The sequence below is a fragment of the Ailuropoda melanoleuca genome, chromosome 9 (genome assembly GCF_002007445.2).
Source record: "Ailuropoda melanoleuca isolate Jingjing chromosome 9, ASM200744v2, whole genome shotgun sequence".
NCBI classification, from domain to species: domain Eukaryota; kingdom Metazoa; phylum Chordata; class Mammalia; order Carnivora; family Ursidae; genus Ailuropoda; species Ailuropoda melanoleuca.
In genome coordinates this window covers 33144354-33170880 of record NC_048226.1, presented here as the reverse complement: position 1 = coordinate 33170880, position 26527 = coordinate 33144354, and the positions used below count along the sequence as shown (strand labels likewise).

General features: G+C 41.4%; 1 protein-coding gene across 1 annotated transcript in view; it reads left to right on the top strand.

Annotated features, from left to right (window-relative positions):
- The window catches only part of NSMAF (neutral sphingomyelinase activation associated factor), a 59342-nt gene that overhangs the window by 22228 nt on the left and 10587 nt on the right, over positions 1-26527 (top strand). Inside the window, exons 7-23 of the mRNA XM_034668915.1 lie at positions 1194-1244; positions 3743-3814; positions 4119-4166; positions 4264-4316; positions 12163-12292; positions 14207-14278; positions 14660-14768; positions 18683-18859; positions 20157-20236; positions 20783-20873; positions 20968-21031; positions 22048-22099; positions 22208-22328; positions 22987-23118; positions 23877-23919; positions 24238-24401; positions 25883-25991. Coding sequence (XP_034524806.1) covers positions 1194-1244; positions 3743-3814; positions 4119-4166; positions 4264-4316; positions 12163-12292; positions 14207-14278; positions 14660-14768; positions 18683-18859; positions 20157-20236; positions 20783-20873; positions 20968-21031; positions 22048-22099; positions 22208-22328; positions 22987-23118; positions 23877-23919; positions 24238-24401; positions 25883-25991 — 1568 coding nt within the window. The remainder of the gene's footprint in view (positions 1-1193; positions 1245-3742; positions 3815-4118; positions 4167-4263; positions 4317-12162; positions 12293-14206; positions 14279-14659; positions 14769-18682; positions 18860-20156; positions 20237-20782; positions 20874-20967; positions 21032-22047; positions 22100-22207; positions 22329-22986; positions 23119-23876; positions 23920-24237; positions 24402-25882; positions 25992-26527) is intronic.

Genomic DNA, 26527 nt, shown 5'->3' with positions numbered 1-26527 from the left:
CCTCTGAGAGGAAACATCTGGTAGGCATTTGGGAGCAACGGTGTGGGTCTCAGGGAGGAGGCGGAGATGAGAATGAGAACCTGGGTAACGCCCTGGGGCTGGATGAGCCTTCCAGTGTGCACAGGGCATCTGAGGACGAAGCCCCAGCGGCTCCACCGGGGGGGAGGGGGAGGTTAGGAAGCCAGGGTCCGAAGGAAGACAGTAGGAGCAGTGGGTGAGGTCGGGGAGGGCCAGGAGCCCGTGGCTGGAAGCCAACTGGACAATTGCTTCAGGAAGAACCATCAGCTCTGTCCTGTGCTCTGAGAAACAGAATCGAGGAAGTCCTTAGAACAGACTCTTGGATTTGGTGACATGGTGATCTTTGCACCTTTTGTGACCTTCTCAGGACTGGATTCCGTAATGTGGTGCAGCTGAAAACCTGTCCTGAGCCCAAGAGAAAGTACAGTCAGCTCTTGCAAACAGTTTTGCCACAAAAAGGAACAGAAATGGCAAAAGGAGGATATAAGACCAAGGGAGGGTTTTTATCTATGGTTTGTTTCAAATGGGAGAAAGTGCACAAGCATATTACCACAGAAGCAAAGGTTTTGAACAGCTGACAGATGGAGGGAGGTCTGCATTCTGTGGCCTAGTCAAGTGGCTGGTGTTGAGGGCCCAGCCAGGCAACCCTTCACCAAAACAGTCGGGAAGGCAGGGCTAAGGGTCCAGGCTCCATGTTAATGGCTCTGGGGGTGACGTTGCTTGTTAGACATGGTTGCTGACATACAGTGTAAGTGTATATGAAATACCGTGTGCCCAGATCACCTCTAGAGAAGAGAAATTTCTTTATGTTAATAAATGTATTTCATACCACAGTGACTCTGTTTTACCCATTTCTTAGAAAATTGGCCCTTACATTAGCTTCCTTCGGCCGTCTACTTTGTTACTTGGTACAAGTACCGACATTCATAAAACATCTTAAATATTTTATTTATCCAGTAGTGATTGCTACCTTGTTGCCTTGATGAATCTCTTTTTAATTTAATATTTGTTATTCTAACATCAGAACATTGAAGTCATACTAAGATTAATGCAAGGGCTGGAAATTGAGATTATGTAGCAATGATTTAAATTCAATTCATAATATCCTGATTTATGGTAACTCATTACTCTGAAAATTTTTAGTTATTTTACAAGCATTGATTTGTTTTTCTCAGGTATATTTCATTAAAGAACACAACATTGTTGCCCCATATAAAATCGAAAGGGTAAGTAAAGCCTTTCATTTATTCCTAGCAATTTGTATAGTGATTTTAAGCAATAAGATTTTGTGACTTTATTAACATCTTTAATCAAATATAATAATAATGAGTATTTAGAAGCTTGTTACCAGAAGTTAAAACAGAATTACCCAAGGGAGACTTCAGTCCAAGAGATTTCAATTAACTTTTTGCCTTAAAAACAAATGTGTCAAATAGGGGAGAAAAAAGCTTTAATTATTAGATTAAAAATTGAAATCAGAATATGATTTATAAGATTATTTGCTGGATATTACTGAGAATGCATTTTTTAAAAATGCTTGAGGAATATTTATAGGTTATAAAATACCCTTATTTGGGAGCTCAGTCATAATTTATAAATTCTTTTAATTGACTTGAATAGAATGCCTGGCTTTCCAGGACTTGTCAAGTAAGCATAGATGTTACATTTAACCATTCTGGGCTTTATTTAATTCTTTTGCTTCAGCTTTTACCAATACTTTTACCACAAGATATTTTATAGGACCTGCATTATAGGATAATACTTTATTGGACCTGCATCAGGCTAGTACTCTGGATAGGGCCACCACCTCTGCGAATGAGGAAAAGCCACCCTCTCTGAGCAGACGGCCCTACAGGCCGAATCTCTGTCTCTGCAGTTTCTCAACCAGCACTTGTGGGACACGCGGACCACACGCTGTGGCCTTGGGGGTTTATGCACGAGAAACACTTGCATGTGCCAGTTAGTCAGAAACTGTAAATATGAGATTTAATAACTCTCATGTGGGGCTGTTGACATTTGGGGAAGGATAGTTCTTAATTGTCTGGGGCACCCCTTGCCCTGCAGCCTGCTCCCAGGCTAAACTAAGCACCCCTACTACACCGTCACCCCTGCTGTTGGCTTGTACCTCCACACATGGACAAAAGCCTCATGGGGTTGGTAGGATACCCCCCACTCTGAGAACCACTGCCTGGGGGGCTCTTCTTCCTAAAGCTCTCCTGATACCCACTTGAAGTGCAAAGCCGTTCTTGGCCCATTGAAAAGTTATGTAAAGGGAGATGAGGGAGGTTGTCTGAAGTAAAGAAAAGCTCTTTTGTTCCAGTGTGAATTAGAACACCAGAGAATTTCCAGAGTTTAAAAAGAGGGCTACAGTGACACTGATGGTGACCATGAGAGATGACAGAATAGGAAGTCCTTGTTCCTCTCACGGAGACACTGATTCAATCAACAATACATGGACCAATGCCTTTTGTGACAAACCTGGAAACCAATTAAGAGGCCCTGCACCCCCAGCTTAGCATGAAATCAGCCTTATTGAAGCTGATAGGGATGTTTGTAATATCCTTTCAGTGTAGGCCCTCCCTGGACACAGCACCACGGGATGGGAGAGAACGCTCAGCCCCCAACTTCTCCCGGGGAGGGAGAGACAAGACTGGACCATGTGCCCAGTATTCTGACTGTTGGGGTGGCTGCCCAAGGGACTGGCTTCGGTCTTGCCTGTCTTGGAGTGGTGACAGGACCTGGCATATGCCCTAGATGCCTGGGGCCACTGAAAACAAGGAGGAGCTGGACATTGGGCTGTTGCTGCAGGGGACCCATAGTCCAGCAGACAGAGGACAGCACAGCTTGGCAGACTCTTCCTTGGGGCAAGGAGAAGAAGAGAGCATGTGACACATCACATTAACCTTCACAACATATAGTCCCCCATCCTCCGAGCACCCCAGTATTTGAAGCAAACATTGACAGGATTAAAGGGAGAAATTGGCAGCAGCCCAGTAATAATAGGAGACCTCAGCGCCCCACTTTCAGTAATGGGTAGAACATCCAGACGGAAGGTCATTTAGGAAACAGCAGGTCTGAACAACACTGTAGACCAGGTGGACCTCAGAGGCACATAGAGAACACTCTACCCAACAGCAGCAGAGTTCACGTTCTTCTCACATGCACATGGAACATTCTCTAGGATGCATCACATGTTAGGTCACAAAACAATCAAAACAAATTCAAGATTGAAATCACATCAAGTATCCCTTCTGCCCACCATGGAATAAAACTAGAAATACATAGCAGACTCCGTGGAAGTTGAAAACACCTTTGAACCACCAGTGGGCCAAAGAAGAAATAAAAAGGGAAATTAAAAAATACCTTGAGACAAACAAGATCAAAACCAGAACATGCCTAAACTTAGAGAATGCAGCTAAAGTAGTCCTAAGGGGGACGTTCGTAGTGATACCTGCCTACCTTAAGGAAAAGAAATGTCTCAGATTTAAAAACCCAACTGTACACATCAAGAAACTGGAACTAGAACCACAAACTGAGCCCGAAGTTAGCAGAAGGGAGGAAATAATCAATGTAGCAGGAAATCTGACAGAATCTACTCTCTCCTTCCAGAGGGGGGTGCAGGCAGATACATGCACAGGTCAGCAGGGGGGTTGCAGATGTTCTTAAAGGAATACGGTTTGACATGCTTCTTCTCTTCCTTTGATTTGTTTCCCTCTTTTGTTAGGGCAAAATGGAGTATGTGTTTGAATTGGATGTTTCAGGGAAACTGGAGGACGTTGTGGAGACCTTGCTTCAGGTAAGCCAGCACCTCACTTGGGCATTCACCAGGCAGAGAATTCAAAGCAAATTTAGGTAGAAACTTAAAAAAAAAAAATCATATTCATACATCTCACTAAAACCACAATTTCTTTTATAAATATGAAGCAAATTTACTTGAATATGTTGAATTTGAAACTGTATACTAGGAAGAAGTCATAGATATATCAGAAGTGATCTTAACTGTTGCTAAATAACAATGCTGTTTTTCATTGCTTCTAAGGAAATACCTTCATATTGTTTTAGAGAAAAAAATAAATTCTTGTATATCTGTAATATTGTAGCTTCACAGAGCATCTTGCCTTGACAAACTAGGGGACCAAACTGCTATGGTAAGAATTTCTAAAGTAAATTGTCTTTATCGTGAATTAAATTGTATTGATGTTTTACTCATAAGTACTTATTTTTAAATGGTTTTTTTTTTCATAGATAACAGCTATTTTGCAGTCACGTTTGGCTAGAACGTCATTTGACAAAAACAGGTAAGTTAATGATTTCATTCCCTGATTCTAATTTGTTTTTTTTAAGATTTATTTATTTTAGAGAGCGCGCACACATGTGCGAGGAAGGGAAGGGGCAGAGAGAATCTTAAGCAGACTCCCCACTGAGCATGGAGCCCAATGCAGGGCTCGATCCCAGGACCTCGAGATCATGACCTGAGCCAAAATCAGGAGTTGGATGCTTAACCAACTGAGCTGCCCAGGCGCCCCTCATTCCCTGATTCTACAAGGAGCGGACGTCTTCAACCTGTATGCCTCCTTCAGCTTGTCCCAAACCACCCATGTTGCCATCTGTGGCGCCCAGACCTGTGGTCGGGAATGGCCCTCGCCTCTGCTTCTCCATCCTGACTTTGGTCAGTCAGCCAGGCCTGTTGACTGATACTCCCTAAGATCTTTCTAGTCTGCCACCACCGTTTCCCCCTTCTGTTGCCTGAGTTCAGGCCACCAACACCTTCGCTCAGAACACTGTAACAGCTGTTAGCTTTTCCGCCTGACCCAGTCTTCCCTTTTCCTGTCCTCTTTTCTCTACTGTACCAAGTGTACTTTGAAAATGTGGTTTTTCTAAAGAACTTACTTAATTATATCACTTGTCTGTTTAAAACTCTTAAGGATTTCCCATTGCCTTCAGGGTAAAGTTTTAACCTTCCATGGCTTAGGTTCTAGCCCTTGTGCCTACTCTGGTCGCTGGTGGCTTCTCTCAAATTCTGTGTGCTAGCTCTTTGCATTTATACGGATCCGGAGCTTACCGCTTGGTCTCTTCCCTCTGAGCCTTTGGACATGTTGCCTGTGCCTAGACTGCTCGGCCTCCTTCCTCTTTTGCACCAGGCTGACTCGTACTTATTCATCTGATTTCAGCTTAGCTGTCGGTTGTTCCAGAAAGTCTTTCCTGACCCTTCAGGCTGTGATCAGTATCTTACTAAAGTGTCTTGCAGGGACGAGGAGACTACATTCCCACTGGTCCACTGTTTTTTTCATTGATTTTCTTGGCTTTTCTAAGTATACAATATATTTCTTGCAAATAATTATGGTTTTATATGAACCTGTTCTCTTATTTCTTTCTTGCCTAATACTAAGTAGGTTTGTATCTCATCTGCAATACCGCTGTTATCAACCACGTAGCTTCATCACAACGCCTGGCATCTGCAGGTTCAGGGCCTCACAGCTTATTTTCCTTTTTAATTTATGTCTTCACTATTCTTGGCCTTATGCTGCACTTCTGTATAAATTTAGAAACAGCTTGTTGAGTTCCATAAAAGCTCCCTGAGATTTTGATGATGATTGCAATGAATCACTCATTTATTGAGGCCTCCTTTAATGTCTTCCCTATGGTTTTTTCCATAAAGGTCTTTCCTCTCTTGTGCTAGGTGTAGTCCAAGTACTTCATATTTCTGATGGTGTTGTAAATGATGTCCTGAAAAACTCATCTTCCGTTTATTGTTGATATATAGAATGCCATGGATTTTTGTGTATTCATTTTGTTTTCAGCAACCCTGCTAAACTTTGTCATCAGGTCCATTAACTTTATATGTAAACTCTTTAATATGTACAAAATCTTACGTATAAGTTATTTCAGGCCCTATTCATTATATATTTTTATTTTACATTCTTATTTTAGAGTTCTGCTGAATCTGTAGATCACTACAGCTTAGGACAACATAGAATGTAATGGTTGAATAGATTCATTTATGGATTATGAGGTGCTAGGCTTTTGCTAGACGCTTATGTTTATAAATGAGGTTAGTGTGTAATACTCTGTTTTATTGCTATCTTTGTGAGATTTGTGACCTTCACACTCCATTTTCAAGCGTTGAAGAACTTGTCAGGAAAGCCATCTGGCCAATGATGTTTCTGTGTGTTTATTTGTTCGTTGCTTTTTCTGTTTCACCTTCACAGCATTAATTTTCTTTCTATTTTAATACTTGCAGGATGTATTAGGTAAGCAGATTGCCGGGGGAAGAATAGCTTCCATTTTAGGAAGGAAAAGGAATAAGAAGAATTAGCTTCTTTTGACCTACTTAGAATGCATAATTCTTCTAAGTAGCGACTTTTTCAATCCTGGGCTTCAGCGTGACATTAACTTAAAAATGGCTCATTCTGGAAGTTTTAATTTAACCCAGTCTCTAAAATGTTAGGCTGAAGAATTTGGGGAAGAAACTTTTGCAGTATAAAATAGGATATTCCAGAGTTGTATACTTCCTCTCGAAGACAAAAGTAAACTTTTGCCAAAATAAGCTTTCATCATAGTTCTGAGGAAATACTTTCTTATTGAAGAAATGAAGGATAACTGGGTTTATTTTTCCCTACTGTTCATTCTGAGAATTTTCAAATCCTCGCAAATTGCAAGAGTAATATAATGAACACAGATACCCTATGGGTCACCAGGCATTAGTTTGTTAACATTTTGTCAGTTTGCTTCAGTTGCACGTGCTTGTGAGTACGTGTGTGTTCATGTTTACATACATGTATGTACGTATAGGTAACGTGTACAGGTGTGCATTTGTTTGTATTGTGTATAAAATACATACCTTTTTCAGAATCACTTGAAGTTACATTACAAGACGTCATGACACTTCACCCATAACTACTTCAACACGTGTCTCTTCGAAGGGTATTCTCTGGCACTCCTCCGTACTATACAATACTCAAGTATTGATGATTCTCTAACGCCGTGTAATTTATACTTTCATATTCAGGTGTCCCCCTTTTTACCCCAAAACATCCCCTCTAAAGTACTTTATGTGGGACTAATTTTAGATCTGAAGAAAAGGTGTAAAGATAGTCCACAGAGGTCTTTTACACCTGCCCCGCTTTCCCCCACTGCCAGAGATGCTCTGTCTGTCCATGTGGCCATATTTGGGTGGATGGATTCCTAGATTGGTGGTTTTTTGGATGCTATTTAAATTTGATTTTTTCCAGTTATTTGTTACTGGCATATAGAAATACAGTGGGTTTTCTCTTTTTTTACATTCACCTTGTATTCTGTGACATTTCCAGATTTACTCATTGGTCCTTGTGCGTTTTTTTTATGTTGCATAGAGTTTTCTATATACATAACTGTTTAATCTGTGAATAATGACAGTTTCACAGAAATCCTTATGGGTTTTATTTCTATGTCTTTCTTCATTGTACCATTTAATTAATAGATGTGGTGGGAGCACATCCTTGCCCCATTCTTGATCTTATGGGAAAAGGGTTTGTTTCACAACTAAAAGATGAGGCTAGCTGTAGGTTTTTCATGGATGCCCTTTATCAGAATGATGAAGCTCCCGTTTATTCCTGGTTTGCTGAGAGTATTTTCTGTAATAGGTTTAGAGTTTTGTTAAATGTTTTTTTCTGCACTTACTGAAATGATCACATTTTTTTCTATTTTATTCTGTTAATGTTGTGAATTACATTGATTGAATTTTTTCAATGTTAGCCAGCCTTATTCATGAGGTAAATCCAACTTGATCATGAAGTATTCTTTTTATATGCTTTGATATTACTGGATTTGCTTTGCTAGTGTTTTGTAAAGGATTTTTGCATCTGTGTTCATGAGGGATCTTGCTCTGTAAAGCTTCAATATATTTGTCAGGATTTGCTGTCAGAGTTATGCCAGCCTCATCCAATCAGTGTGGTGATGTTTCTTTATCCTCTGTTTTCTGAAAGAGTGTGTATTGGGTTGTATTTCTTCCTAAAACTTTTAATAGAAATTACTGATGAAGTCTTACAGGCCTGGGTGTTCTTATTTATTTGATTTATTTACTAGACATGAGACTGTGTAGGTTGTCTCTTTCTTCTTGTGCCTGTTTTGGCAAGTTGTGGTTTTCAAAAAATGTGTCCACTTCATACCAGGCTTATTGGTACGAAGCTCTTAAGGCCCTTTTGATGTCAGTAGGATCTGTAGTGCTGGTCTCTCTTTCAGTCCTTACACCAAGGCTGTCTTTTCTCTTTTTTTCTTTATCAGTTTTGCCAGTGATTTACCAATTTTACTAACCTTTCAGAGAACCAACTTTTGACTTTGTTGATTTTTCTCTACTTTTCCATTTTATATAAAATTGATTTCCACTCTTAGGATTTCCTTCCTTTGGCTTACTTTGGGTTTAACCGTTCCTTTTCCACCATCTTACAAAGATCAGATCACCAGTTTTAGACCTTCTTGTAATATAAGTAGTACTTAAATGTAACTTGACCTCTAAGCACCGGCTTCCGGCATCCCACACATTTTGATATGTTATGTCTTCACTGTCATTACTGTAAAAATATTTTGTAATTTCCTGTGTCATTTCTTCTTTGACCTGTGGATTATTTAGAAGTACGTTGTTTAACTTCTGCATATTTGGGGATTTGATTATTATTTTATTGTTATTGACGTTCAGTTAAATACCATCTCGGTTCAGAGAGTATATTCTATATGATTTCAGTCTTTTGCTACTGTTGAGATTTGTTTTGGGCCCAGCACATGGTCTGTCACGGTGAAAGCTTCCCGTGTCCCTGAGGGGCATGTGTACCCTGCAGTTGTTGAATATCGTGTTCGGATCATCTGTATTTTGTGGATGTTTTGTTGATTTGTTCTATCAATTACTGAGAGAAGGGTGTTAAAATGGCCAACAATGATTGTGGAATTATTCCCCCATTTCTGTTAAATTTATGCCTTGTGTATTGTGAAACTATATTGTTAGGCTCATACACATTTAGATGTATAATGTCTTCTTGAGGCGTTGAACTTTCATCATTAGCAAGTATCCCTCCTTATCCATTTGTCTTGAAGTTGGCTTTGTCCTCTCTTAATCTAGTCATGCCAGTATTTTCATTATGATTGCACATTAAGGTCTTTGTCTATCCCTCTACTTTTAACCTGTGTCTTTATTCTGTTTCTGAAAAACACACAATTTATATAGTTGATTCTTGCTATTTCCACAGTATGACAACCTCTCCTTTTTAATGGGGATGTTTAATTCGTTTCTTTCTTTATTTAATTTTTTAGAAAGAGAGCGAGCACGGCAGGGGACAGGGCAGAGGGAGAGAGAGAATCTCAAGCAGACTTCCACGCTCAGTGCAGAGCCTGATGTGGGGCTCGATCTCACAACCCTGAGATCACAACCTGCGCCAAAACCAGGAGTCGGATGCTTAACCAGTTTAACCACCCAGGCACCCCTAATTCATTTACGATTAAATAATTACTGATATAGTTAATTTTAAACCCTCTTACTGTTTGTTAGCATTCCATTTGTTCTTTGCTTTTCTGACCTGCCTTTTTTGCTGTCTTTGGGTCTCTCTAATATTTTTAAGTATTCCACTTTATCTACTCTCTTTAAATTTTTGAGCTATGACACTTTACGTGTCATTTTTAGCAGTTGCTCCAGAGATCGTGTTATGCCTCTTGTACCGCCGTGTGCTTCCAGTAACATGACAGGACTCTACAGCAGTCCAGGAACCTTACACCAGTGGATTTCCATAGAGCCTCTCCTGCCCACTGTCATCTTGTGGCCTTATATTAAATTTCTACATGTCGCACAAAACCCATAAAGTAGTGTTCTTATTTTTGCTTCAAATAGTCATTAGCTTTTTCAAGAATTTAGATATGTACATATGTGTCTATGTAAACTAAAAATATTGAAAAATAAATTTTCTTCTCTTTACTCAGATATTTAACTCTTTGCTCCTTCTGGTGCTCTTCTTTCCATTCTGCAGCCCCCGTGTGTTTAATCCAGTGTCCTTTCTCCTTAGCCTGAGGAAATTTCTGTAGCATTTCCTATAATGCAGATCTGTTCGAGATGATTTCCCTCAGCTTAGCAGATCTCTGTTTCCCCTTCATTTTTGCTGGCTGTGGACTTCTAGGTGGGCAGGTGTTACTTTCACTGCTGTAGACATTCTCATCCCATTGTCTGTTGGTGTCCAATGTTGGCTGTGAAGCCACAGCATTTGTCTCGCTGTTGCCTCCGTGTCACGTGTCCATTTCTCTGTGCTCATCCTGCCCAGGACCTCGGGGTTTTGGGGTGACACACGCCTAGGAATCCGCATTCCCTCCCCCATTTCCTCTGCCCCGTTTTCTGTCTCTTCCCCTGTAACTGGAGTTATGCTTATGTCAGTGTGTTTTATATATTCCCTCAGGTCTCACATACTCTGCTTTGTATTTTTTTTCTTCTCTTGTCTTCTTTTTTTATTTATTTTTTTTTTAATTTTTTTTTAAAGATTTTATTTATTTATTCGACAGAGATAGAGACAGCCAGCGAGAGAGGGAACACAAGCAGGGGGAGTGGGAGAGGAAGAAGCAGGCTCATAGAGGAGGAGCCTGACGTGGGGCTCGATCCCACAACGCCAACACCGGGATCACGCCCTGAGCTGAAGGCAGACGCCTAACCGCTGTGCCACCCAGGCGCCCCTCTCTTGTCTTCTTTTGTTTTGTTTCAGTTAGGCCACTTTGTCATGACCTGTTTTCAGCCTGACTGGACTTCTCTGCTGTGTCCAGTCTGTTGTTCAGCTTGTTTAAGTAATTCTTCATTTCTCTCTCTCCCTCTTTTTTTTTTATTATGATATGTTAGTCACCATAATTCTTCATTTCTCTTATCTGGATGTAGAGACCCAACTAAATGCTGTTTGGCTCCAGAAGTGGTCGCGCGCACCCCTTCTTGTGCGGGGGTCTCTGACAGCATGATCCGTGACTGAGGGGGTAAAGGCTTCGTGGCAGCCATAGTTATGTTTCCTGTCTCTGCTGCCTACGATTCTCTCTGGGGAGCAATCGAGAGGGGCTCGGGACCTGAGCGCATGAAGGACCCTGGAGATATCTTTGTGCTTTACGGCTGAGCCACCAGCTTTCTGAACCCTGGGAGATGTCCCCCGGCCCCCGGCCCCTGCTCTCCACCCAGTGGCAATTTTTGCACCTCTGCTCTTCAGTCCTGACTCTGCTTTCTGCTTCTCTCTAGACCTCTCTCCTTCCCGCAGCCCTGCCCCTTCTATCTGTCACAGGTGGTTCCTCTTCCCGCCACCCGACCGTTGCTCTCTTCATTCAGGTTTCCTTGCATCTTAAGCTTTCTGATGGCTTTTAAAAAGGCTTGTGTAGCTCTTCTAGTCGGTGTGTGGTTAGGGTGGCAGCTCTGCGGTCCCCTTCATTCCCTAAGGAAGTTGAAGTCTGACCCGCGGGCTTTCACCCCATTGTCACTTATCACAATGGGGGGTTTATTTTTAAACAAGTTACGTAACTAAGGAATTGCCTTCAAATACTGATGACTTGGTGGTTTTCCCTCTCATTTTTTTCACTAGTTAGTAAAGCAAAAAGAAAATGGACTTTTTTGACTAAATAATTTAGGAGGGTAGTGGAAAAATTACATTTGACTGGTTTTACTGCAGTAAAGCCACAAAAGAACATAGCTTGGAACTGACATTCAAGGAATCGTGATTATGGATTCATAGCCTTATAAAGTGCTGTGCGGAGTAAATGGCACCTGTGACTATGAAAATAGGTCTTAGAGACACAGCAATAGAAAAATTTGTCAATATAGGATTCGTTTCCAGGCCAATTTATTTTGGGAGGAAGAAGAATTCAGCTGTCAAGGGTTGCTTGGTATTACTTATTTGTCTTCTCTTCTGTGATCGATAAACCCATCTGTTGTTGTTGTTGTTGTTTGAGTTCTCACTAGACCATTGAAAAGAATGTCCAGTTTTTGTTTTTTAAAGAATGTCAGTTTTATTTAAACAACCAATTTATAGTACCATTTTTCTTGTATTAAGTGTAGTGTTTAGACAGGTGCCATCCGCAGTCACACTGTAGCTCCCTTCAAGAAGGTTAAACCTAGGAAGTAGATTGATTTGTGATTTTTCTTACTTTTGCTGAAAACTGTATTGTCAGATTCCAGAGTGTGTCTGAAAAGCTGCACATGGAATGCAAAGCGGAAATGGTGACGCCGCTGGTGACGAATCCTGGACACGTGTGCATCACTGACACAAACCTGTATTTCCAGCCTCTCAACGGGCACCCGGTAAGGAGAGACACAGGGTCAGATGGGGAGCTGCTTTCTCACCGGAGCAGTCAGCTTTCCTGGGGACTTGGCCTCACGGTTACGGTGTCCTCATAGTTTGGTGAGGATAGAAATTCCACCCCCTTCCCTCCAGCAGCTGTGAGTTTATCAGGCCTCCCGCATGTCCTCCTGATGCCTGCTCATCCAGGTTCGAGCTCTTCTGATCTCTTCCCAGTAATTCTGGGGTCACTAGCTCTTGCTGTGAGAGAAACCCTGTCCCCCTCCCCCGATTTTAGTAAAGGGTTGTTAGAGGTTCATACCTTTCTCCTCGGAAGCACTTCTGGAAGAGACCAATGAAATATACTAAAATGAAAGAGAAATGGGTATTTTCTGTATATTTGCTTCTATGTACTTCTATGTGGTTATTTCTTGTGTCTCTTTAATGAGGAGCAAAGTCAGTAGATCTGAGTCTGTCTCAAGCAGGATGACGTGTTCTGCGCCAGCTAGCGCACGGGCGCCTCTGGGGAGGCTGTAGTGCTTCTGCCGTGGTGCCGGAAACAGTCTTCTCCTTCACAATGACTTTAGACTTACCAGACCAGATAGTAAAGATCAAGCGGATTTCCACACTAAAACTTGTAAAGATACGTCGCTTTATCTAGATCTGAACCTGAACCCTTTTTGGAATGGTTCATTAGAAGACCAGAAATGCTAATACACTCTGATAGTGTGTTGGACCATTTGGCAGGGCAGCTTAAAGAACGTGTTTTCTGTCATAGGAGGCTGAGTCTTAGAAATTCTCCTCCAGGCTGGTTTGTCAGTCCTTCTGCCACTAAAACAGATAGTTTTCTGTGAAAAATGGTGCTATGACAATTCTGTCCACCAGGTGGCAGGGCACCCTCACCAAGCCCTTCCACGGACACTACACGTTACTGAAGGGCATTCTTACGTGGTGTTAATAGTTGGCTTGGCCACCACTGTTACTATGGCTTGGGTCACAAACCTTTGGGATGATATCTGAGTACGTGCTGTAGCTTCAGGATCCTAAATCTCTGGGCTGGGATCCTTGACCAGTCTTCAGGCAGTGTCCACAGTTCCACGTGTGGGCTTTTCCTCTCTTTCTCGGGGGAAGGTGGATGTGTCAGCATTTAGCCAATCTCAGTGGCTTTTCTAACCTCGTTCTCCTCTCACTAGTGTTTTAAGCCTCTCGAGAAGCAAGAAAATTTTCCTTCTCGTAAAGAAAGAAAAATTTAGAGGCCCTGCTTAATACCGTAGTTGCTTATGAGCCTTCATACAATGTAGTTTTTTTGTTTTTTTTTGTTTTTTTTTAAAGATTTTATTTATTTATTTGACAGAGATAGAGACAGCCAGCGAGAGAGGGAACACAAGCAGGGGGGAGTGGGAGAGGAAGAAGCAGGCTCATAGCAGAGGAGCCTGATGTGGGGCTTGATCCCACAACGCCGGGATCACGCCCTGAGCCGAAGGCAGATGCTTAACCGCTGTGCCACCCAGGCGCCCCATATACAATGTAGTTTTTACAGAGATAAAGAACAGGCTTCTAAAAAAAAGATGTACTGTGTCAGTTCTAAGAAAATCAAAGATAGCAGAATTCCTGAGAGGTTATCTGTACCAGCACTTTAATATCCCTTATCACTCAGCAACCTTGCAGGACCCTGAATGATAGATCAGTGCCTTATCATTTTTGGAGTTGTGAGCGAGGGTAAGGAGACTCATCCAAGATCATAAAATTAATGGAAAAGGGCAGACCAGGACATAAAACCAGAAATGCCTTGTTCTAAGAGCTGCCTTTCCGATTGTTCACATGTAACACGTCGGGAAGTCAAGATTTGGCGACTTTTTCACCTTTCTGATACTAAAGGGGCAGATTCTAATTGTGTCTGAACATTGATGTTTGAGATTGTCTTTCTACTTTTAAAGAAACCTGTGGTCCAGATAACACTCCAAGATGTCCGCCGCATTTACAAAAGGAGGCACGGCCTCATGCCTTTGGTGAGTTCCATGGAATGTCACTTCTGGGTGGATGATTGTCATATCTTCAGCTTAGCCAATGGTTTGTTGACTTGTAGACACTCATGGCATGTCTGAAAAGTGCCAAGTATGTTGTATTGTAAGCACATTGACTCCAAGTCTTTCTTTTGGATGAACTGTGTATGCACACGCGTACCTACACAGCACACATATTCATACAAACACACACACATATGTGCATCGCTGAATCCGATTTATATGTGGGGAACATAAATAAATAAGACCTACATATAAAAAATATAGATCTTTAATTGAAAGGCTTTTGTACTTACATAGCTTGTTTTGAGATTGCAAGGTAAATACAGTGCTATTTATTTTACTGTTTTCTTTCTGAATTTATAGGGCTTGGAAGTGTTTTGCACAGAAGACGATCTCTGTTCTGACATCTACCTAAAGTTCTATGAACCTCAAGATAGAGACGACCTCTATTTTTATATTGCCACGTATCTAGGTATGGTGCTCACCCTTCATTGTATCTCTTCATATGAGGGTAGTTCAACCCTAAGTACCTGGGATAGGAAATAGGAGGAGAGAGACGCTATATCTAGAATCACCTCTCTGGGTCTCCTTATTTCTTCTCATCAGGAACTGGGGTTGGCAGAATGGCATTCTAAAAACTAAATCATAATTTCATATAAATGGAATTTGGCAGTAGTCCATTCCAGTTGTGTGTTTGAAAAACTTTCGATAAATATATTTAAATTTTTTTTATATTTTAACAACCCCCAAGTTGAATGGATTATAAAGAATCCACCTAATTATTTTTCTGTTCAGTCATGTCTATATTCGTTTATGGAAACCAAGCCTTGGTTTCTTAATGTGAAGCAGTGAGTTGTCCAGTCATGTGTTTGTGATCATTAACTGTGGTCTTAATCACAGAGGTGGAAAACAACATGAAAAAAACACATGAGGCTTCTGTATTCAGAATGGTACCATGAGACTTGATTTGCTTTTAATTAATAATTCCTCAGTCTCCCATAAAAATGTGAATTTTACCGCCTTTTTCAGAAAGAACACCTGATTTTTCTTTTTAGGCATAAATATACGAAATTGCATGCTTGAATTATTCTTGTATATGGAGTTGTTAGATAACGAGAATGGGTTGATTTTCAAAAACAGATGTTGGGATTTTATTAATGCCATCTTAACTTTGTTTGCTGTTCTTACTCCCTTAGAAATAGAATTTTCCCTCAGAAGAATAATTTATTTTCAATAAGGAATATATTTTATTTTGTAGTGGGCTTAGAGTTCGTATTTTTTTCTTCCTCATTAAGGTGTTATGTTTAATGCCTAAGTAAGCTCTGATACAAGGTGACTGTTATTTTCTGCCTCCTGATTAAATTTTTTTAATTTTGTTCCTCTAACTATATAACAAGATTACAACAAAAACTCAACTTTCATGGTGAGCCCTAAAATCTCAAGTCAAAACACTTGCCATGACCTAAACCTAAAAACCTGCCTTCTATAGAGCTTCCTTATTCCCTCTCATCTTATTCCTCAGGTTGGTCAGACTTTCTCTGAGGTGGTGTGAGTGCAGCGAATGAGAATAAGTGTTTTGAGGTTTTTTTTTAATTTTTTTTAATTATATTATGTTAGTCTCCATACAGTACATCCCTGGTTTCTGATGCAAAGTTCGATGATTCATTACTTGCGTATAACACCCAGTGCACCATGCAATACGTGCCCTCCTTACTACCCATTACCAGTCTATTCCCTTCCCCCACCCCCTCCCCTCTGAAGCCCTCAGTTTGTTTCCCAGAGTCCATAGTCTTTCATGCTTCATTCCCCCTTCTGATTACCCCCCTTTCTTTATCCCTTTCTTCCCCTACTGATCTTCCTAGTTCTTATGCTCCATAGATGAGAAAAATCATATGATAATTGTCTTTCTCTGCTTGACTTATTTCACTTAACATGATCTCCTCCAGTGCCGTCCATGTTGCAGCAAATGTTGAGAACTCATTCTTTCTGATAGCTGAGTAATATTCCATTGTATATATGGACCACAACTTCTTAATCTGTTGAAGGGCATCTCAGTTCCTTCCTCGATTTAGCTGTTATGGACAATACTGCTATGAACATTGGGGTGCATATGGCCCTTCTCTTCACTACATCTGTATCTTTGGGGTAAATACCCAGTATTGCAATGGCTGGGTCATAGGGTAGCTCAATTTTTAACTTTTTAAGGGACCTCCACACTGTTTTCCAGAGTGGCTGTACCAACTTGCATTCCCACCAACAATGTAGGAGGGATCCCCTTTCTCCACATCCTCTCCAACAATTGTTGTTTCTTGCCTTGTCTATCTTTGCCATTCTAACTGGCGTAAGGTGGTATCTCAGTGTGGTTTTGATTTGAATTTCCCTGATGGCTAATGATTTTGAACATTTTTTCATGTGTCTGTTAGCCATTTGTATGTCTTCATTGGAAAAGTGTCTGTTCATATCTTCTGCCCATTTTATGATTTGTTTATTTGTTTCTCGTGTATTGAGTTTGAGAAGTTCTTTGTAGATCTTGGATACCAGTCTTTTATCTGTAGCGTCATTTGCAAATATCTTCTCCCATTCTGTGGGCTGCCTCTTAGTTTTTTTAATTGTTTCCTTGGCTGTGCAGAAGCTTTTTATCCTGATAAAGTCCCATAAGTTCATTTTATCTTTTATTTCTCTTGCCTTTGGCGATGTGTCGTGAAAAAGGTTGCTCTGGCCGATGTCATAGAAGTTGTTGCCTATGTTCTCCTCTAGAATTTTGATGGATTCCTGTCTCACATTGAGGTCTTTCATCCATTTGGAGTTTATTTTTGTGTATGGTGTGAGAGAGTGGTCAAGTTTCATTCTTTTGCATGTAGCTGTCCAATTTTCCCAGCACCATTTATTGAAGAGACTGTCTTTTTTCCACCGGAAGTTTTTTCCTGCTTTATCAAAGATTAGTTGCCCAAAGAGCCGAGGGTCCATTTCTGGGGTCTCTATTCTGTTCCATTGGTCTATGTGTCTGTTTTTGTGCCAGTACCATGCTGTCTTTGTGATGACAGCTTTGTAGTACAGCTCGAAATCGCCATTGTGATGCCCCCAGCTTTGTTTTTCCTTTGCAACAGTTCCTTGGCGATTCGGGGCCTTTTCTGGTTCCATACAATTTAAGGACTATTTGTTCCAATTCCTTGAAAAATGTTATCAGTATTTTGATCAGGATAGCATTGAAAGTGTAGATTGCTCTGGGTAGCATGGACATTTTAACTATGTTAATTCTTCCGATCCATGAACTTGGAATATTTGAGTTTTTAAGCTCTTTCCTCGTAGCTGGTTAGAGAAGAAACTTGGTAAAAGTAAATAAGGATAAATATTGAATTTACAGATGAGTTAGATAATTTTCTTGGTGCAGCCAACAAAACGTTGAAAGCACAATTTTCTGAAAAGTAGAATAGTTGAGTCACTCCATGCTCTCTGAGAGGACAGCTGTCCTTGGTGCCACATACTCTGTGATTCCTTGTTCCCTGAGGGTATTCTCCGGAGGGGAGTGGGGGAGGGCGGGGGTAGGGGGGTGTTGCTTTCTTGTTCTTCTCTTTGGAGAAATCATGTTTTCCTGCCAGACACGTTTTTCTCCTTCAGTGGGTTCTTTTCTTTGCCTCACTCCTCACATGCATGCCTAATACATAGGCACTGGTAAATCTGTGGTAGTAGACCTCTTCCTGATCTAAAAGAAAACTCAGATTGTTTTTGTTTTGGTTTCATAAAAAATGGAGGAAATAAGCTTTTACAAATGGCCATGGCTTCTTTAAGGCGTTAAAACTCAAGCACTTTGTATATTTGCAGCCTATATATATCATATAGTAAATATTATGTGTTACCATGTAATACGTATTTGCTCCATACCTTCATATTTGTTTTTATTGTATATTTAATATATACGATATGTTTTATATATGTAATAATATTCCCACCTGGTGAATATCCTTGGAGATATTCATATTTAATGCAACAGTTATTTGGTGAAAACCAACCACGGCCTACTTTTCATTTCCTTAAAATGTATTTTTCAAAAATGCATTGAAGGGTCTACGTTTAAAACACCTAGTTTTTGGGGCGCCTGGGTGGCTCAGTCGGTAAAGCGTCTGCCTTCGGTTCAGGTCATGATCTCAGGGTCCTGGGATGGAGCCCCACACCGGACTCCCTGCTCAGCGGGGAGCCTGCTTCTCCCTCTCCCTCTGCCTGCCGCTCCCCCTACTTGTGCTCCCTCTCTGTCTCTCTCTGTCAGATAAATAAATAAAATCTTTAAAAGAATATATTTTAAAAAACCATCTAGTTTTTACACACTCAGTACCACTTAACCAGCGTTCTCCAAGTTCAGTGGCGACCCGCGGGCCCTGTCCTCCCCAGAGAACCACGTCGCGGAGCGCACGGCCGAGAGCTACACGCTGCAGTGGCAGCGCGGGCACCTCTCCAACTACCAGTACCTCCTGCACCTCAACAACCTGGCGGACCGCAGCTGCAACGACCTCTCTCAGTACCCCGTGTTCCCGTGGGTAATCGACGATTACTGCAGCGCCGAACTGGGTAAATGCCACAGAGCTGGGTGTTCAGAGAAAAGCAGGAGTTCCATTGTGATGTGTAAACAGATTCGAACCCATCTGGATTTTTGTACTAATGATTGCTAGTTTCCATTCTGAGGTACTGGATCAGTGTTCTCTAAGTTATATGGGTTTTATGTGTGTTTTCTCCACTCTCTCGTAAATTCTTTTAATCCTAAAAAAAGGACTCACAGACTTCTTGAAAGACATGTGCAGAAAGTATGGCTATGTTTTTAAGCCATATCATCATTACCTGTAATGACCACATTTGAGATACTTAAGTTTTTCACTTTGAAAATTTGTTTTGGGTTGTCATATTGTTTTAAAATGCACACTCAAAAGTGTGATTACCAAAAGTAATAATTATTCGTTCTGGAACATTTAGAAAGTATTAAAATATTTAAAGAAGGAAATAAAAATCATCAATAATTACATTAAAGAGAAATAACCATTTTAACCTTGTGGTATATGTGTTCCTCTCAAATTCTTTTAACAAAAATGTGGCTATATTATGATTTGATTTTGTAATATTCTAAATTATATATTCTGAACAATAAATTCCTTTTAGACAGTTTACTAATTGAACCCCTACACTTGAATGAAATGACAGACTTTCTGGGAATATGAGAATTTATTTCTCTGATGATATTCAGTCCCCAACTCTCAAATTCTGTTATTGCACAATAATAATATTCACTGTAATTCAAACTTCAGCAAATCTCGGTAGAAGAATACAGACTTTTAAAATGTGCTTATTTTTTATTGTCGTTTTCGTTGGAATATGGTTTTCTTAAACTTAAAAAAAATCAATAATCAGGGCATTTTCAAGTTAGAGATGCTACTCTTGAGTGACTTGCTGACTTAAAACCCAAGCCCTAACCTTTACTAACTAGTTATATAAGTGACTTTCAGAAATACTATAATTCTAATGAGTCCATCTCAATTTTTAAAAATTATTTTTGGAAATAAATCTGTGCATGTATATCCATGGGGGGGGTAATGTTATTAAGTTTGCTTGCTTTAATTAATTCATTTTTTAAAAATGTATTTATTTCAGGGCGCCTGGGTGGCACAGCGGTTAAGCATCTGCCTTCGGCTCAGGGCGTGATCCAGGCGTTATAGGATCGAGCCCCACATCAGGCTCCTCCGCTATGAGCCTGCTCCTTCCTCTCCCACTCCCCCTGTTTGTGTTCCCTCTCTCGCTGGCTGTCTCTCTCTGTCAAATAAATAAATATAATCTTTTAAAAAAATAAATAAAAATAAAAATGTATTTATTTCCACAGATTTGTCAAATCCAGGAACCTTCCGGGATCTTAGCAGGCCAGTAGGGGCCCTAAACAAGGAACGGCTGGAGAGACTCCTGGTACGTGGATTTGGGGATACCCGGCTTCTAAGCAGCTCCCTGAGCCATGGCCTCTGTTTTTATAGTAAGGGAAACTCCTTTCTCCAAGACTTAGGGGAGGTCTATGCCCAGTGACTAGAGGACCTATGTCGTATTTTTTCTTACTCCCCTCTCTGCCCCCTGCCTTCCCCTGTGAGTTTAGCTGCTCACCCACCCCTTGTTGGCATCTTTTGCCTGCAATTCAGGAAGTAGGAGGCTGGCCTGATCACATGTTTACGGATTTAGTTGCACAAAGGTGCTCTCTGGTAAATTGCACAAGAGACACGTAACGTGCATTCTGTTCAATCCAGCCCAACATTGTTCCCACTGAGCCAAGAAAAGCAAAATACTTGTTACGAGAATACTGTGTGTGTTCACAGTTTCTCTCCCCCTCCTCTTCTGCTTTTCCTACTTACGAGAGAACCTAAGGGAAATAACGTACCCATGCCACAATTTGAGGTCTGACTACTTGAGGCAGTTACAGTTCCCACGGCCGACACCTAGCACGTCTTTCTCCGTCTGTTGCAGACACGCTACCAGGAAATGCCTGAGCCAAAGTTCATGTACGGCAGTCACTACTCTTCCCCGGGTTATGTGCTCTTTTATCTTGTCAGGATCGGTAAGATTCTTTACCAGCGCTCCCAGTTCAGTGTTGTTTCTGGTGGATTTGGCAGGGATTCCGTTATCTCACTCCACTCTGATTTCCCCCCTAGCACCCGAGTACATGCTGTGCCTGCAGAATGGAAGATTTGATAACGCAGATAGAATGTTCAACAGGTTTGCCCTAATGCCTCACCTACCAGTTCTTAGACTTTCTAATTATAAACGTGCAATATGTTTGCTTCAAAAAAAATGGATACAAAAATGTCAAGAAACCAAGAATCACTGATTGGTACATCTGTTCCTTTCAGGCTTTTTCTAGTCGTGTGTGTGTGTGTGTGTGTGTGTGTGTGTGTGTGTGTGTGTGTGTAACTGTAAGAACATCTTTTAATTACAGCTTTTGTCCTGCCTGTTGTAGCCGCATCGTGTTATATGTTGAAGTTTCCCCATATATCAGATGTTCTTCAAAACAGTGACTTTTAAATTATTGTGTCACATCCTAATGTATGCCATAATTTAAGTATTTTAACTATTTCTCTATTGTTGGACATTTAGACTGTTTCCAACCTCTCATTATTCTAAATAATTCTGCTGTGAATTGAATATAATTTCCTGTGGGTGTTTAAATGACTTTTTAAATTATAAAAGTAATGTTTCCTTCCCCAAAAAAAGTCAGAAAATATGAAGAAGAAAATTAAGTTCACGTGGCCTCCCACTATGCTGAGATAATATTCATTGTCAATCTTTTGATCTACGTCCCTCCAGTCTTTTTCTAAGATTTATACGTGTTTATTTATAATTCCTTTTTGAAATGAGCTACTCAAAACAGCTGTGCTAGGTTTTCTGTTTAAGCAGCAGGCTGTGTTGGCCCATTGATGAGGCCGTGTGTGGTTGGAGGCTCCCATAGTGGGCTTGGAGACGCCTTTTGTGGGTCCGTGTCCTCACCCGTATCACTCCCTGCATGAGCTCAGAGAAGGCGTCTCTTCTGTCAAAGGGGATCCTTGTACCGATGTTGAGAATTATGAGTTAATGAGAGAAATGAGTTAGTTAGTACAGGTGAAGTGCAGGACAACACCTAGATGCATAGACAGCCCTGTGGTTGCTGTTACCAGACCCAAGACTTCAGATCAGCTGATTTTGTTTTGTTTTGTTTTGTTTTGTTTTTTTGTTTTTGGGGGGTTTTTTGCATCTAGTATTGCAGAAACTTGGAAAAACTGTTTGGATGGTGCAACAGATTTTAAAGAGGTAAGCAGTTAATAAAGGTAATAATTCACTGGGCTTGTGGTTTCTAACTGCTTTTAAAAATGTTGCTGTTCTTTCCACCCCATCACCCACCCACCCCAAAACTTTCAGTTGATTCCTGAATTCTATGGTGATGATGTCAGCTTTTTAGTCAATAGTCTGAAGTTGGATCTGGGAAAGAGACAAGGAGGGCAGATGGTTGATGATGTGGAACTTCCGCCCTGGGCCCGGAGTGAGTACCGCCTTGGAAGTACCGAATTACAGCAGTTCTGCACCTGGGGGGCCACTTCAGTATTATGATGTACTTGCCTGGATTTTTTAAAGTAACAGTATAATTCTCTATGTAAATGAGGCACTATCGGTCCTGTCCCAAATCAGAACTAGTCTGTGAGTCTATGATGTAAAAACATTGATATGTATTTGAAAGACCTAAATGCTGTTGAAAATGATCTTCACCACTCCCCTCTCCCCGCCAAAATTTATATTTTATATTCTTGGGGCACAAAAACCTCATTAAGAAATATGTACCTCGGGACACCTGGGTGGCTCAGTCAGTGAAGTGTCTGCCTTCAGCTCAGGTCATGATCCCAGGGTCCTGGGATGGAGCCCCGCATCAGGTTCCTTACTCAGCGGGGAGCCTGCTTCTCCCTCTACCTGCCTCTCCCCCTGCTTGTGCACTCTAGCTCTCTCTTTCTCTGACAAATAAGAAAAGAAAAGAAAAGAAAAGAAAAGAAAAGAAAAGAAAAGAAAAGAAAAGAAAAGAAAAGAAAAGAAAAAAGAAAGAAGTACCTCTCACTTCTCTTAGAAGCTTTGTCTGCATATGGGTAGACAAAAGAAATGGGAAAGAATAAATGGAGACAGTGATGTTTTGATCGAGTCTAATCTCATAGGTCCCGAGGACTTTCTCCAGAAGAGCAAAGACGCGTTGGAAAGCAATTATGTGTCAGAGCACCTTCACGAGTGGATTGATCTAATATTTGGCTACAAGCAAAAAGGGACTGATGCCATTGGGGCCCATAATGGTATGTGAGAGTCTCGAAAGTTTCATATAGCATTTGATGAAAACAAAAGCAAAAAGAAAGAGAAAAAACGTGGCCAGAGCAATCAGGCTTGTGTTTGGCAGAAGCATCTTCTGTGTGCAGACAGTGGCTCCAGGCTCCATGGCCCTGGGTCAGGTACTGAGTAACAGAGGAGGAAGGTCTTTTGCCCAAAGAACCCCAACTTCACTACGATCCCCAGAGGTGTTCTTCTAAAGTCTTCCAATGTTAGCATTACTCTCCACCCCACTCACTAATTTCCATTAAAACTCAATCAGAATATGATCGAAGAGCACCTGCAGTTTCTTGAAGGGCCCCAGGGCTGCTTATTAATGGAGCAGAAAGAAACCAGCAGCAGCACACCCCCTCCTCAGGTCCCTTCTTACCTGCCGCCAGGCTGCTGGGTGGTGAAGCCAGGGAAGAGGAGCTGGCAGGTCAGGCCGGACCTTGCACAGGGCAGGACAGGGTGATCTGCGCTTCCCCTGGGGGCAGAGGTGCTCGCTGGCAAATACCTGGAGATAAGAGGCTGTCTCCCCTGCCAATTGGATTTCTGCTCAGCGAAAGATAACTCGAGTTGATATTTACTGCTGTTAGTTTTTATTAGCCTTTTTTTTTTTTCAAAGTAACCATCAGTTTCTTTGAATAGAAGTTTAAAGTAGTTGAGTTTTTAAGATTCTGTGCAGAGGGTCTGTTATAACCAAACAGAACCTCTTTCAAGAGGGTTTTTCATCTCTTTTTTTCAGTATTTCATCCTCTGACCTATGAAGGAGGCGTGGACTTGAACAGGTACCTATATGTCTAGAAGGAGTTTCTACTTGAATTATGAAATACCTCTCTGTCTAAATGATGAATGCAGCTCTTTGATCATATGAAGGTGTGGAAATTTTACAGAGAATTATATCTTGCTTTCCCCATTAGGTAAGTTACTGAGCCTCAGAAAATTCTCTAAAGGTCTGTGATGAGGCTTGGACAGTCCTGGCACAAAGTCGCTGTTACTCTTTGAGGGTTAAGTCTCTGTCCTGTTGAGCTGCATTATCTGACATTTGTGCTGTCAGGGAACTGGAACCCCATGGTTCACTGCGTTACCTGTGTTCTGTCCTAAAGCATTGAGGACCCTGACGAGAAAGTCGCCATGCTGACCCAAATCTTGGAGTTTGGCCAGACGCCAAAACAGCTCTTTGTGACACCACATCCTCGACGGATCACCCCAAAGTTTAAAAATTTCTCCCAAACCTGCAGTCACAATGCCCCCCTGGCAGATTCCCCAGGTAAGTTTTGTAAAGAGAATAAATGTGAGCACCCTTTGTTTCTCTTCTCTAGTTCAGATGTTCCTGAAGATTCTGAAGAGTAGGTGAGACATGAGTTGTCGTGTGGCCTAGAGGTGGTTGTGTTTGGGCGTCCGACTGCAGTTCTCCTGAAAAACAGCAACTCTGACAAGCCTGTTTTGTTGCTGTTGCTTTTGTGTTTTAACTGCTGATTTTAAAGAAAATCAAGTTACTTTTATTTCCCGGGAGTACTGCTCCCGTTACACGAGACTTGGCAGTGTCTTGTTGTTGTTCCAGTGCTCCTTCTGTTCTGTGGTTTTCCAAGTCAGTGTGTGATGCTTAGCCACTTGCTTTCATGTTGGCCCATGCCAGCCGTGCGGCTCTTAGGGTCACCCTTGACCCTGCGCTCCCCTGCTTTCTCCCAAAAACGACTTCCTCCATCCCTCATTCTCCTCCTCCTTCCCCACATACAGACCTTGAATTTAAGGTGCTTTGTTTTCTTTATTTGATTCGTTTTCTTAGTCATTTTTACAAACATGTACAGTGTCTGTTGTATGCCTGGCACATGCTGGGTGCTAAAGTGAACTTGACCCTGTTGTCACATCCTAGTATTTGGAGAAGGAGGAAAGAACACTCCCCCTTCATCCAGTTCTCCGTGTTTCACATTGGACAGCCTCAAGCCCACAGGACCCCAGAAGGAGTCTGACACTATGTGGAACCTTGGGAGCAAAGTCATGTGATTTCTTATATCTGCACTTCTGTCTGTTCCAGGCATCTGGTGACTTTGTACGTGCCCAGAGCGGAGTACTGTCTCAGGCCTGGAGGATAGCTCGCAGGGGCCCGCAGGGGCTAGCTAGAGTTCTTCTCTAGGAGATAATGCCCCACGGGGTTCAGTCATAAAGACCATAAGATTATCTTGTGATGCCTCTTAAACCCGTGGCCCGCTTAGTCACCAGGCTCATACCACTGTCTTGTGATTATATTAGGGAATACTTGCCCAGAAGAAGACAGGAGAGACAGCTTCCCCCGTTCTGGCCAGGGCACTTGTAGCTCGGAACGGGCGCCTGCTTTCTCCCCCTCAAAACCAAAAGGAAACCACAGAATTTGTAAGGAACAATCAGGTTTTTGCAATAATTACTGACAAAGAAATAGTTACTCAGTCTTGTGCTTCCTGAAGTTCCTAAGTCAGCGGCTGAGTGAAAACTTTGGGAACACTGATAAGAGTATAAAAAGCCCTCATTCAGTATTCAGATACTTTTTAATCTTTCTCCAAAGGATTTTTATGTTATTTAGATGATACATTTTATTGTTTTCCCTTGACGAACATGGAGCTCTCAGGTTCATTTCAGAGTAGTTCTATTTCAGTGGGACACTGTGTTTCCTTGGTCATTTGATTTTAACAGAAAATACTGTGACTCTGATGCTTGTTGTCTCTGGTGCTTGCTAATAATTCAGCCGACTCACTTGGCAACAACTCAATGTAGTCTCTCCAGGTGAAGAGTCTTTTGAAGACCTGACCGAAGAAAGCAAAAGCCTGGCCTGGAATAACATCACCAAACTGCAGTTACACGAGCAATATAAAATCCACAAAGAGTAAGAACGCCTCTGTGCTGTCCTTGGGATCTTGGCTGGAGTGTGCTGTTTTAAGTGGAGTCAAGGGGGTGGAAATTCTCTCTCAATGTTGTCTTGTTTGGTTTTTCTCCCCCCAAAATGTCTGTAGTGTCCTGTAGAGGTCAATGTGGCAAGGGAATGTTTGGCACAAAATGAATTTTTGTCAGCCTTCCATGGTGTCATTTCTTCCCCTGGTCTTTCTAGAGTCCAGGACGGGATCTACGGCCAGCAGGTAGTTTTGTGCCTCTCAAACTGGGGTACACAGCCCCTCGAGTCTTTGATGGGAGAAACATGGTATATCTTCCCCAAGTGTTGAATTCACAGATACTGTAGGGGAAAATGTGTCTTTTTAAAAAATTATGATGAATGTGTGTATGTGTGGAGAGAGAAAGAGATCAAAGGACTAAGTTCACAGGAGTTTTAAAAATGATAACTATACTTTCCAAAAAGGGGGGGGCTTGCTGTCAGACCCAGAGGGGTTATGAGTGTTCAGACTTCTGCCATTAAGGATATTCACA